The 15,041-nt window shown below is 43.4% G+C and overlaps 1 protein-coding gene across 1 annotated transcript in view; it reads right to left on the bottom strand.

The window, feature by feature from the left end:
• PLCB2 (phospholipase C beta 2) overlaps positions 1 to 15,041 on the bottom strand; it is a 1,211,696-nt gene that overhangs the window by 649,753 nt on the left and 546,902 nt on the right. Inside the window, exon 5 of the mRNA XM_069637528.1 lies at positions 11,162 to 11,241. Coding sequence (XP_069493629.1) covers positions 11,162 to 11,241 — 80 coding nt within the window. The remainder of the gene's footprint in view (positions 1 to 11,161; positions 11,242 to 15,041) is intronic.

Consider the following 15,041-nt stretch of genomic DNA (forward strand, 5'->3'; position numbering starts at 1 on the left):
CATACTTGTCCCTTTTAAAAGAATGAAATTATATAATGGAAAGCAAGAGAACTGAATGATGCAAATGAGAAAAACCTAGAAATCATAAAACTTAATAGAGAAAATAAAGGTACAGGCGAAACACCAAAGGACAAATGCAGAGTGACATGTATGGCTAAAGACAGACACTGTACAGAGAAAGAATGTCATGAAATAAGCAGAAGAGAATCTCAAGAAAGAGAATTGTAGAGGTTGGATCTCACTACCCTGGGAAAAGGGAAAAATACCCCTTTATTACAAAAAGAAAGAGGGGAACAACAGGCAAACAGAAACCATTAATATAGAGCAAGATACCAATAGAGAGTCACAGAGACCTGAGGTTGCGAAGAAACAAAAGTGCAATACAATCATGAAAGAGTTACATGAACTGATTGAAGAAGTCACAAAAAACTATTTACAAATCAACTATTAACAAGAAACAGGAAGAAGAAATTTGCAATCCACAAAGCTCTGGAAAAGGAGGTACTTGTGCGCTTTTGGTAACCAACAAGAGGGTGAGAGTAGAAAAGACCCAGCACTTTAGATCACAGTGTTAGTGAATATGTTTATAGTTAGATGTAATTACTGTATGAAATTATTATATGCTGTGCTATGAGACAAGAAACCAAGCCAGGTGGAAGACAGCTATATGTCTGTGTGTTTTAAGATATACAAATAGAATATATTTGAATGTTATAATTTTGCATGACTGGTGTGGGGTTGGTGTGTAGTATCGATGTAATTCAACGGATAGCCCACCCTAGTATCATGTGACCCTTAAGTCCCCTAATAGGTGTGTTTAGATGTAACGTATTATTAAACATAAACTAGCATTAACAATAAACATAACAGGGCATAAAACCAACCCTTCACTGGGCCCTTACAAATAAAGAATATCAAGTAAAAAGATCAGGATAATGCCCCAGGTTTTAGGAGGGTAACAACAAGATATATGCAGGCAGTGCTTACTAAAGGATTAGCATACACATGATCTACCGATATTATCTCTGAATGGCATGCAGGAAGTGGAACTTCAGAAAAATACAGCACCAACCAAGAGGGATGTTCACAATGGGAGAACTCTGAGCACACGGTAGAAGAGGACCAACAAATGAAGCAAACATGAGGCTACACACTAAAGTCCAAACCTCCAGACACAAGATCGAAACTAGAGTCCAAATTTGCCCGCACAAAGACACACACATAACACTCAATATGCAGATGAGAACAATCAACATTGTCCGAAGGCCTGTCTAAATGAATTTGACAAAAGATACTAGACTAGTTGTAAATTTCAAAAACAGAGTTCACAGAAATATTCAAAGCCAGGAAAATGAATTGGAGACCAAAGTTATCAAATTCAGAGGAAATCCTGAGAAGAGATCAAGAGGAGCCAACGTCAAAGTTCAGCAACCTAGTCAAATGTTCAGGTGCAGCTCTCAGAAGAACTCAATATGCAGTGATAAAGTTGCTTCGGAAATGGCATCCATGGGGTGACATTTCCCCAAATATGCACTCCAAACAAAATCAAGTACTTTCCCCAAATAATCTATGACTGCAGTATATAGTAGAAAATGATACCCGTCCGAGACTATGCGGGGGAAGGCTTTCAGGTGTGCAGGAAAAAAGGTCGCCTACCTGGTGACTTTTTCAAGATGACATTATCACATGGTACCAAGAACTTTTGTGCACAACACTGGTTTCTGTGGATCCTACTTAAACAGTGTACTTTCCAAAATGGCCACTGCGTATAGCAAGACGTGCAATAATCTAACAAGTCATGTTCTTATTTTTGTTTATAGTCCATTCCAAGATGGCTAGTGCACAAGTCCTCATATAATGTACTTACTTCAAAATGGCAACTCTACATGTCTGTTATGTGTGTGGTATGTCAGTATTTGTGGTGTTTAGGGGAGCTTAGGCTCCAACAGAGATGAAATTGAACATGAAGAGCACATGGCAAGGGGACACAATAAAATGCAGGTGCTTCTTAAGCCCCCCATGGCTGCCAGGTATGAGAAGCGGAAACTGGTGGACTAGGAAAGATGCTAGGGCTGATGTTTATAACAGCACTTGGTACCTTTACCCACAAGCCCATTGCTTGGACATCTTGATTTACAAAGGATTTCACGAGGCCTTTGTGCACTTTGCTACTACTGTAAATTGAGTGCACAAATGGACCCCGATTCCCAATGATGTAGCAAATCCCCATGAGCACGTCCCTGAGAAGGTATGTTAACAATGTATACTTACATTATTTCCACAAAAATGTCTGTGAGGAGCCATTTCTTACTTCGGAGGGAAGGTCTTCCTGGTTTAATCTTTCCCTTGTGTATCTGCCAACAGGATAGGCGATTCCTGATGCTGCAGTTTGTGCAGGGCCTGTCTCACCCTTCCTCACACAGGTCTTATAGATGATACCTGTCTGGTATGAGGGCTATTATGTATTTGGGTGACAAGCTTTCGGGTTTGCAATAGCTTGATGTTTTTTGAGTTAACATTAGAATAAGTCTAAAATTTAGGATTTGTTTTAGGGTTCAGATAAATGATACCACAGATAATGGACCATCTGCCGATGCTCGGGATAGTGTTTGAGTGCGAATTAGTGTTTGGGCTTACTAAACAAAAGGAGAACTAAAAAGTAAAGGATATGACCAAAACGAATATAGTTGGCTGTAAACTGATGCACGATTATATTAACAGGAGTAAAACTGCATGTGTGTATGTAAAGAGTCAATCCTTTGTACACAACAATGCACCCACTCACTAATGATCTGTGTCGTATTGCACAGTAGCGGTGACAGAGGTGTGCATAAGGAGTTACAGGCTTCTGTCTACTGTTGGCTCACTAAAGACTTATGAAAAAGGAAGCCAATCTTGAATGTAAATATACTTGATGGGCAACAATTTACATGTCTCTTTTGAGACTCAAAATTGGGTAACTCTTCTGACCCTTGCCCAGTAGAGGGGTTTGGTGCACTGTGGCCGCAACAGTGAACTGCAATGCAGCTGCCCCTCCTCCCTATCCTCTCACTTCTGATCTGTCCTCTCAGGAATGTACAGAAAAAGAGCCCGTATGTCTGAAGTCGGTGTCAACATTGCATTGTCCTTAAGACATCCTCAGATTTCTTATATTCTCTCTATGGCACAGTACCGTCTGACAAGGGAAGCACAGCTAGCATCCGCTCTGGGTCCTCGCTCTCCAAAATCAACCTGTAGAGGTCTGTCCAGTGCACTCTCTGCCTCACTCAGGTTTTGTCAGGTGCCATGTAGACTCCTGACGGTGGCTGTGTCCAGCAAGCCTTTGCCTTGAATGGGCACATCTGGCCTAACCACCCTGTCCCCTTACAGAGCTTGGGAATCTCCCAGCTCAATGATCCACCAACCGAAGGCCATTAAACAACTTTGTTATAGATAATATGTTCATTTTTCAACCCCTTAAAATGCTTCTCTTCCTCAACACCGGAGCACAGGCTAACAAGCCTGCCACACTCTTCGGTACAAGCGTAAAAACTCCAAATATACATAAAACAATAAAGACTCATTTATCTGAGTAATTATCAATGCTATACCAAGGCAGATTGACAAAATCTAATTAATCCTCCGCAGGCCTGGATCATGTAGAAACAACTTCACCCAGCAACTTTCAGTGCAGTCTTTGGAGTGCGGTCTGATGTGGAGCAGTTTGACATACTAATGGGTGCAATGTACCACACCAGCTGCAAGTCATATGGATACCTGTTTTCTGCTAACTAGGTACAAGTCTCAGTGACCGCTCCTCTGTGAATTCTTCTTTGAGAAAGTAGAAGCATGCCAATCCATTGGCAGGAAGACTCTTCAGTTCGCAGTACACATCCACCTCAGAGCTGCTCCATAGCCCAAGACCGCTTTCATGATCTGGCTTAAATGACAGACTGCCACAGATTGACATGCAAGTTACAGGGATTAACCTAGTGCACTTCTGTCTTCTAAAGGGCAACTCTGAACAGTGCAATTAGTGGATAGAAACATTTCAGAAGGGACACTCGACCACAGGGTCGAGTACCATGAAAATGGTACATGACTCTCCTAAAAAGTACTAAACTATACTAGTGGTCTAATGGATTTCAGGGGACTGGGGGTGATATTTAACTTAACAAGATCTTTAAATCCCCAGATTGCTAAATGTGCCTTCTTGCAGACCCAAAGAACTGGGGGGATTAACTAATTGAACAGGACAATCAGAGCCATGTCATTGCTCGCCCCATATCTGTGTACCAGGCCAGGAGGTGGCTGGCACATTATATGTTACTGAGCTCTGGGGTTGCACTCATTTACTACAGTTGGAAGTGGCTGACAAGATCTAATTGTATCCCTACCAGTTATGACAAACCTGTAGTTATGCGAGGAGCTGTGAATAGAATTTCTAGTGTCAAAATCAAAAGTGGTTTAAGTTCTCTCTTGAGCACTAGCTCTAAGGATGTGCAGAGCAGAACAATATGACACCCACAATTATCAAAATGACAAGAGGCCATAATTGGCTGGCTGAGATTACCAGACTAATATACAGCTGTAGCACTAATCTCTGCTCGGACATAGGCAAGCCCAGTGACATATACTAAGTGACACATCACACAGGAGAGCGAGGCATTCTTGCCTGGGAACTTGAATAAGAGTTACAGGCTGCCAATCACCAGGCAGTGCATGCTATGTATGATGGAGCGAACACAACATGCAGTTCCACCAATACGCAGATGACACACAAATATACCTCCAAATGTCATCCCCCTCACAACTCCACACCCTTAAAACCTGCCTCTCCACCATCAACCCACTTCCACAAACACAACCCCTCCAAAACAGAATCCCTCCTCACCTGCCCCCCCAAGGCACAAACCCGACCTCAGCCGCTGTATCCGAGAAATTGCTACTGGCAGCCCACACATATCCCTCTCCACGCCTGTTAAATTCCATGGCTTCACCATTGACCCCCAACTTTCCTTCACACACCACATAGCTACTGTCACCAAAACATTGAATCTACAACTACACATTCTACACAAAATCAGTGCGCCCCCTGATGACTTCCGTACAGCAGTCCAAACACTAGTTCGCTCTCAGCTGGACTATGGAAATGATCTCCTCAGTGGACTGCCCAACAACAGCTTTGCCCCCCTGCAAGCTACACAAAACGCTGCAGCCAGACTCATCCTCCACCTACCCAAACATGCACACATCACCTCTGCTCCTGCCCAGCTCCACTGGCTCTCCATTCCCGAGTGAATTGCCTTAAAAGGACTTTACATTACATTCAAAGCCATCCACCTCAAAATGACATCTTACCTTCATGACAAACTCAAACCAATCACCCACAAAAACAACAAACAAGCCAGCCAACACTGCCTACACATTCCACTCTGCAAACTCACATGCCCTCAAAAACAAGCATTTACCCACTGGGCACCCAGGGTTTGGAACACCCTACCTCTGCACATAAGCACTGCATCCCCCATCACCACTTTCATAAAAAAACATTCAAATAAATAAATACATTGCGCACGTGGATATTGTGCCACGTGGGTATGCACAGCAGAATAAAACAGGGGTAACTTAGTGTTGCTAAGACATTGTCGGAAGTGTTTCGCTTTGATACCTAAATGTATCTTACTGTTACTGTATGATTCTTGGGTACATTTTTAATAGACTCCTGAACATTCTGTGCATGGCAGCCATTTTCTGAGACTGGAATACTTTGACGGTTTTCCTGTCTACTGCTCTACAGATGTAAAGATACAAAAGCTGACCCCGCGCCTGCTGACGCGGTTACATTATTGGATCTATTCGGCAGTACTCCACATTAGTCTACAAACCAAGGTGAAGCCACTAAATCGGTGGCGAATTATTTGGGCAAAGGAGGAGCCTAAGGTTCTTTAGTGTTTCTGAGATTAACGGCCTGTCAGGGTCTGATTTCGCCCTGGGCTGATCTATGCTAAGGACTGGCTTGTCAAGCCAGGACAATGTTACCTCTTGAACCTTCCAGGCTGTATTTAGCCGGAACATTGTGTGAATATTCTAGGTCTTTTATGAAGCTCCTGCAAAGTGATGCACGGGTTCTTTAGTCCCTTGATCCCAATGCAACTTGTAATCATTCTTTTAAATGTATCACGGGACCCTGGAAGTATTTAGATCAGATGTTACCAGCCTGAGATGAGGACGCTACCAGAAACTGAGGTTGCGAATCATGCCTCTGAATTCCATTACATCGCTGCGGGGAGGGGGAGCTGGGGGGGCAAAGGGTTCAGAGATGGCATGTAGCTGTGATGGAGCTGGACTGTTATTGGCTCAAACCACAAGATCTTACCTTTGAAAAAGCAAGCTATGCTTTGCGAGCTTAGAAGGCCAAAAGCGAGCTTGTTTTTCCAGCTTGACTCCAGGATGCCCTAATCCCTATGTGCTCGCCATTTGTTTCCCACAGTTTTAAGAGATGTGTAATGTATTTTAAAATGTGTGTTGCTATGTATTTATGTTTTACCGTATGAAATGTTTTATTTTCTTAAGGGTTATGTCCTTTTGACACTACATTGTAAAGGCTAATTTATTTATACAATAACAATGAATTGATTGGTACCTGCATTCAAATATGTCTTCTTTTACTCAATTATGTTCATTTATAATGTTTTAATGTAGTCTAAACGTCACTTCAGTGAAATAAAACAATTTAAATCGTTTGTCCATGCACATATTGTTCACCATAAGCGAACTCCACATTGCCACTTGACTTTAGCCATAACTGAGTGCAATGTGTTAAATTAGCATGAATGAGTGCCTCCATTACCACTCACTATGTTTAATATATTACACTACATTGGCATAACAGATATATCCTTAGGCCAAGCTAGCAAATGGAAGCTCCTAGTTGCCTTGGGCCTCATCATGAGTAGGGCGGTATCCCCGGTGGCATTACCGTCGGGGCTATTAGCGTTACCGTCAACCCCCCTGGCGATATTTGCGCCGGATCACGGGTTTGGCAGAACGGTAAGTCCACATTCCCCATTGGGCCCATTCGGGAATTCCCCATTCCCCCATTGAGCCCAATGGGGAATTTTCAGCGCTACTACCGCCGGCGGTATTAGCGCAATGGTAATAGCGCAGAGACGGCAAAATTGCAGCGGATTTGCACCCAGCTCAGAGCTGGGGGGTAAATCCTGCCACACCCCTGATTTGGTGGACCCTTAAATGCGGCAGTAATAGCGTTACCGCCACATTTAAGGGTTACCGCCAAACTCGTGATGAATCCAGAGGGCAATGCATCTAGAGGTTGAATAATGGGTATCCCTATGACACATTATAACACACCAAATAAGTTAAATTAAATTACATTTTAAAAAGGGAGGGAAGAATACAAGCTGCACGATCTAGAAAATAAGTGGAGAATCCATAGAAGAGGAATGCCGCGCCTGCAATGCTGTGTAGTAACATCCCACAGCTGTGCAGTGCAATGCAAACCAGAAAAGTAGCCAGTACAAATGAACAATGACAAGATATTTTACTGTGCACAAAATAAGAAAAAGAATTACTTCCTTGGATAGTTACAAAAAATGCAGTGGGCGGTGCAAATTAAGAGTGTCTTTTTAAATGTAACGTCTGTGTTATTTTAGTCCCCTGGAGCTGAACTGCTCAATGGAATGCCCCACCTGTTGTTGTGGGTTGACCCTCTGGCATTATCTACTCATTATATGGGGTTCTCTTTGTGTGCTTTACATTTTCAAATCTGCATTTGGTGTGGGCATGCGTCAACTGCACAATTAAAACACTACAAAGTCAAAAGCACATCACAAATCACCTGCGTCCATGTATTTGTTATCAATAGCTATATATTTCCATGTGGATTGGCACCACTGGAGCAAACTAGACTGAGGTTTCATCAGAATGTGCCAGCAAGTCAGTTTAACGTTGCCATGCAATGCGATGCCAGTTTCCACATCGCCAAGTCCGTTTCAAATTGTCCCAGTTCATCACATATTATCAATTTTATAGCTTTTCCACAGTGGCTTGCATGCCAGGGAGTGCCTCCAGAGTATTATGATGCCAGTCTAAACAAAGCAATGCCAGTGCTGCTCCGGTAAAACACATGATCATGCTTTTACTTGGGCAGCACTGGCATGGCAATTTTAGTTCTCACTTGAGAGCTTTAATTCTCTGCCACAGCTGTTACAGATAGAAGTACTGGGGTCTGTCTGCCTTAACTGGCAGTCTAACAGTCTAACAGCCCGACAGTCTATCAGGGAGATCTAACGTGTTGCTGGCAGCTTACGTGTGCCTGCACCCCCTCCCAACCCCCTGCATTTACTCTGTAATGTATCTCCTATACACTGTACTTATTTTGTGTTCTTTAGTAGCATGTACCTATATACTGGCACATATCCCACGCCCCTCTCCCTTGGCACTTCTCTGATCGGGAATATTCCCAGGCTGTGAAAGATCAGCCCCTTGGCTTCTGCTCTTGCCTTCTCTCTGCCTTCCTCTTGGGGCGCTACAGAGGGACTGTGTGTTCTACTGATGACAATTAAATAAATAAATAAAGATCCAAGGAATCCACCTGCTCTGCTATGCACTAAGACGACATCATGGTGAACGCTCGGTTACGGTGTCAGCCCCTTGCAGAGGCAAGTGCAGCTGTGCAAGTTGAGAAGAGGGCTTTAGGATGTGGCTTTTAAGAGCTTCGTTGTTTTCGTGCTGCTTGGAACGTGGAGGCGTGTCCATGTGTGTGTTACAGTGCAGTGTGCTTAAAGAACATTGCACAAAGTCTCCCAGTCCAAGCAAATCAGCTGCTCCGTGGTGCAGAGAGTGCATTTCATTGGGCTATTGAATCTTAACTAATGCCATCTTTTCATGTGTGCAGTCTTGCAAAGATGCCTCTTAGTGATTTAATCACGGCCTTCTCTTAGAGACCAGTATTGCTTTGTGTGCCTTCCCTGTGTGCTGTGACAATATCTTTCGGTGAATGTTAGATATTTCAGGAGAATACGGTCACTGCTGTAGAGGAATCGGGTGCATATTAAAGGACATCAGAGAGAGAGATAAGCCGAGCCCAGCTCTGCAGAATGTAGACTACTCTTTGTGGAAATCGGCCTTTTACTAGTAAGATGCAGTCGCTATAAGGCCAGTAGGCCCGCAACTGAGTCATTTCATGTTACAGGTGTGACCAGCGAATATGCCTTAGAACGTAGGGGCGTCATATATGCCGTATCCCCCCTCGCCCCCACCCCCTTATAGATGCTGCAATACAAATTGGAAATACTACAATATTTGATAGATCTCAGCTCCTGTGAACTGTTACCTAGACAATAATAATAATACTAATAATAACAATACAGATGCAAGTGAGGACAGTAACCTTTCTTAACTAGTCATATTTCTTGGTTTCATATCTACTAATACTATCAATGGAACTGTTTATCACCCCTATAATAGAATGTACAATCTCATTCATAAAAATAATATAGTTTTGTAGAGTGTGGGAGGGGTGATGATCAGTGGCTAATGACCCGCACCCAAGCTAAGGACAGAGGTAGAGGCGAGGGCCAAAAGCTGGAAAAGGGCAATTATTCCAAGTGATAATGACCATCCCAAGATCAATATGGCTATTAGCGCATGGTCTAGCCACAAGACATGTTTTGAAGTTGTAGTGGTGAAGAAACGTGTTAGTTTAGTAATGTGTAAAGTACAGAAAACGTGCTAGTAAATTGCACGTGGTTTAATTTAGTAACATAAAAATTATAAGGTAGCCTTTATAAGGAAAGCATTGTAATTGCAAACTTGGTTGAACGGGGACAGTGTTAGCATGAGCTTGGTTTAGTTGCAAGATTAAAGTGCCAAGATGTTTTTTACAGAAGTGAAAGCATTGTTCCATGTTTTCGCTGTCACATTGTTTTGTTAAAATAGCTTAGAGTGTTAAATCCTGCGGGCAAATTGGATTGCTATTTCTTGAATGCAGAGAAACGCGTTCTATTGTTGCCCTGGATGCCTCTGAAGTCATATTGTCTGGAATGCAGGAAATACCAGCAGTTATTGACTCCATTCCGAGCGTTTGGATTGGCTGAGAGGGGGTCAGCAATGACTTTTGTGTGCTAATAATAGTCATTGCTTGTGTGGCATGACAACTTCTTTTCCAAATATTGGTTTCTATTAAATGACTGTTGCAGATTAATCTAATTAATGAAAAGGGTATGAAGAGAAGGCTGACATTATGAAGAATTCTCATTGTGCTTTGTCATGACTACTTTTCTTCTTTAAAAAATGCCATGATGGTTTGCCTCATAATATTTTCTTCATAATCACATGATTCCATGTCAGGCCCGATCCTCTACTACTGCAGATCCAGAGAGAAAAAGCAAACAGAGTCCCACCAGATCTGATAATCCTATTGAAATCTCTAAAAATATTATGGTTCGGCATTCTATATCCTTCCCACCCCTCACTCAGCAGGTCTCAAAGATCTTAATTTCCAGGCTCCCAATTCATCTTGATTTTTGATAGCGGGTTCATGTCTGCCACAGGGAGGTTGGTTTCCTGAATCTGCCACCTACGACCTTCAAACTGCATTTATCTCTCTATGTCACCAGGACACACACGGGGACTTCGTGAAGCCATTTAGTTTGTGTCCTGGCTCAGCTAAAGGCACTTATTTAAGATACTGTTACTGCAAATTCTAATTCGGTTCTTGGAGATAAGTCCCTCACTTCACCCCAGAAATCTGCACGTTTACCATGGCATAAATACCACTCGTGATAAATCTACAAAAATCCCAAATGGGTCCTATGGAATGAAACAATGGAGGTTGCCACCGCTTGACCACCATGCGTAAATCGGCAGTAAATCCACTGCTCCAAGTGTGGTAACCCTAAACGAGATTGGCATTAATTCTGTGGAAAAACTGTAGAATTACCGCCATACATATAATGAGGTCCTATGTCATTATATCATTTGCTTTGTTCATGCACAGGCAGGCAGAAAAGTACAAACACATGTCTTCCTGCTGATTCATCTGCTGTCATATTATCACATATTATCACATGATCATGTGCTATCTTTTCAAGGTGGAGACATTGTCACTGTCAAATGCACACATTTGATGTTTACGGATCAATTAAAAAGGACTTACATTTTTTCCAGGAAGGCGTATCGGGATGCGTTGCTGGTTAGCGGATTTATGGCGATGGACAGGATATCGGCAGCCCAGTTCTAAAAATATAATATTGTTTGTTTGTATAAAATGCCAATAGCAGGATTATCTTTATCTGCGAGAACGTGCATTTTCCATCGGCAACTCCAACAAGCATGCAAGCAGTTAAAGGGATGCCCATCAGAGGGAGCGGGCCTCTACTTGGGCATGTGAGACATCAGGTTGGCATCTGCAAGACACTTGAATCTCAATGCTTAAAATAACTGGTTTAGGTGACAAGAGCTGGGGGAGCCAGAGATTTCATGGGTAGGGCCCAGCCAGGGCCGAGCCTGGGGGTCAGGCCTGGCTCTAGGAGCCCAAAATGGGTCAAGCCCATGAGATCCCTGGCACCTCCAGAAAAAGGAAAGAAATGTACCTGCTTAATATTGGCCAGAGCTCTGGCTCTCTCGAAAATTGACAACTGTAACGCTCTCTTCCTGGGTTCTTCAGAACACAACCTTAACAAACTCCAGGTGTTCCAGAATAACTCACTCAGAGCTGCTCTCAGTCTCCCTAAATCCTGCCACATCTCCACACACAGACAGAACGCCAACTGGCTTCCTATCCGTGATAGAATCACGCTACGCTCTCTGGCCATTACCCACAAATACCTGTCCAACGTGGCCCCTAAATATCTGGCTGACAAAATGTGCCTAAACACCCTGCACGCACCACCAGATCCTCTTCCTCATATAATTTTGTGATCCTGAGATACAATCTTAAAACAGCAGGAGGAGCCAGCTTCCCAGTCCAAGCTGCCAAGCGGTGGAATGCCACCCCCATTTCCCTCAGACTGGAACCTTCCTTTCTCGCCTTCAAAGCCGGTATAAAAAACTGGCCAAGTAACAAACTGCCACTGTAAAAAGTAATCACCAAGTCTATCATACTCTGACATTCGCTGATAGCTGATATTTTTGAACTCTCCCGACTGCAGCTCTTGACCCATTTGTAACCAGGGTCCTTTTCTGGCCTTTTGAGTCCCACTGTCTATAATTTGTATGCTGTCCTGCATCTCATTATTCAACCCATATGTAATCAGGGTCCCTCTGTTCTATGTATTACTGTTGTTTTTAATCTGTATGCCCGCACATGTCTGTATCACTAAGTCTTTCAAGTGCCCAGTTACCCCATGGTTAGGCGCGCGATACAAATAATAAACAAATGCAAAAAAAAAAGAAATCACTTTCGGAAGATTCCCTTTTCTATTTCCATTGCAGTTGTAGGCAGCACATATAGAGGTTGAACGAAGGAGGAAGCAGCAGCGAAGACCATTTTTTTTTATTTAGTATCAGCCAGATCAGGATGACGGGAGTTGGAGGTGGAGAGCAGGGTAGGTGGGAGAAAAAGGGCGACGTGTGACAGCGTAGACAACAGCCTGCTTGGAACTCGGGGTTTCACGCTAGGATTCAGTCCATGTTCTAAGCAACCTGATTGACTGTTGCCCGAGCTAATATATCCTCACCTGCATATCACTTGTGCTGGATCACACCCATTCTTCTATTCATCAGTGATTACTGTATCAGTCAGCAGAGAAATATCTTGAGGCAACAGGTATATGATCTGCCCATTGGTATGTGGCAATCTTGAGGGGCTTTGAGGATGCAGATCAAGCATGTGGTGAAATCTGCTTGCCTCATACCAGATGGCTAGAAAGCCCGGCTATCACCATGTAAACACCCCAGGCGTCAGAGGATCACTGCAGCATAGTCTTGTACAGAAGAACGATAAAAAGTAGCCAGGCGTAATGCTGCGAGGATAACACGCCTGGGCCTGGAGATACAGTAGGGCGTGCACTTGGTTTAGCATTGCAAGGTTCTCTGATAGTAACTTCAGGAAACAAAAGCACAGATGGAATCTTTTCGCAGCAGCAAACAAGAAATGGTGCACTATTAACTTCAAGCGTGCTGACAGAATGTGAATGTTTCAAACTCTAAAAACTGTGCACTAGTACAACAACCACAATAGCAACCCTTGAAATACGATGGCCAGTCATGTATTTCCACAACGATTAACAGCTTTTCCTCCATCAAAGAAAAGCCTGATACCTTTTTCAGTTTACATTTTTCAACCAAGGTGTGCCCATAGGATACAGCCCTGTCCTCGTGTAAAGCATATTTTTAAGTGCAGAGCACTTTGGGCAACCTGACATTATACAGTATTAAAATAACAAACTCCATCCCGCCTCCTGTTTGAGACTCCCAGGCCCAACTGCAAACCCCAAAAGTCAGTATCCACCTCAACTTCCGGTACCAACAATTCCTCGGCATCTTCAACTTTCTTAATCGCCCGTTTCATGTTGTCATGTGAGAACTGAAGCGAACTAGGAAAGCCCCATCTGTATGGTATCTTCCTTTCGCATAGCCAGGCCGTGACAGGTCATAGTGATCTCCTTTTTACAAGGGAGGTGTAGGACAAGTCCTGAAACACTTGAATCGAGGAGTCTTGAAAGCTCATTGACAACGAGTTACGCATCACCGCTATGATTTTCTCCTGCAAAGAAAAGTCTTAGTTACTTACCTGTAATTGTATTTCTCCAGCATTGGTATCTTTCATAGATTCACATGCTTGAATATTCCCAGTCGTCAGACCGGGAATCCTCAGTGATTTAAAATAATTATTAATAACCAAATATATACATTATTTCCATAGAAAAAATGAATTGTAGATTGTCCATTATGCCCAATGACGCATTCACTTGTGTAGTCCCTCCACCTCACTTTGGTCCTTTCTGACCCTAACCAATGATGTGGCAGGACTTAAGCTCCGCCCCAGGCAGCCATCTTCAGATTTTGAGCTGTGAGTAGACTACATGTATGATGACTGTCGGGCCTTGGAGCAGCCTCTAAGGGGAGGCGGGTGGGCGCATTTGAATCTATGAAAAATGCCAATGTTGGAGAAATACAGTTACAGGTAAGTAACTAAGACTTCTCCAGCATTGGATCCTTCATAGATTCAGATGCTTGAATAGAATAACAAGCAGTTAAGCATGCCCATATTACTATACATCCTGAAGGAGTCTTCAGTGAACCTAGCATTCAGCAACTCAAATAAATCACATTTACCAGCGAAAGGCAGGAAAAGGCTGCTCCTACCTTACAAAAAGAGGTGGCGGAGGACTGCCTGTGCGACCGCTGATTCCTTGTAAGCATCTTCAGCCAAGCAGTAATGCTTGGCGAATGTGTGCAGTGTGCTCCAAGTCCCGGCTCTGTAGATTACATTAATCGGTACTACTACGTGAAACGCAAGCAAATCTGCTCTTCGCCTGGTGGATTGAGCTGAAGGAGGTCTGGTGAGTGGATCGCCTTTAGACTGATGGCAGTGACTAATGCATTGAGTCACTCAACGTGCGAGACTCTCGAGATATGCTGCCCTTTTGTGGGACCAGAGAATGATATGAAAAGCCTTGTAGAGGAGCGGAACTCCTTGGTCCTTTGTATGTAAACATTTTGAGGCTCACGCTAACGTCTAGTGAGTGCAGTGTTCTCTCAGCATTAGACGTTGGTTCATGAAAAAAACGTAGGGAGCATGATGCATTCCGAGGGTGACATCTTGGACAGCACATTGGGTAGGAATTTAGAAAGCGTTTAAAGGATGATGCGGTCCCCATGGAACATGGTGAAAAGAGGTTCTGATGAAAGGGCTTGCAGTTCACTGAACCCCCTGGCTGACGTGATGGCAACTAGTTTTCCAGGATAGAAATGTCATGTCACACCTATGAAAGGGCTCATATGGTTATTTTTTGAGTGCCGCCAGGACCGTGTTCAGGCTCCCAGAAGGAACCAGCGCTGGCGTTGGTGGAAAAGTATGCAACAACCCATTA

The sequence above is a fragment of the Ambystoma mexicanum genome, chromosome 14, assembly GCF_040938575.1.
Source record: "Ambystoma mexicanum isolate Mex_15411 chromosome 14, UKY_AmexF1_1, whole genome shotgun sequence".
NCBI lineage: Eukaryota > Metazoa > Chordata > Amphibia > Caudata > Ambystomatidae > Ambystoma > Ambystoma mexicanum.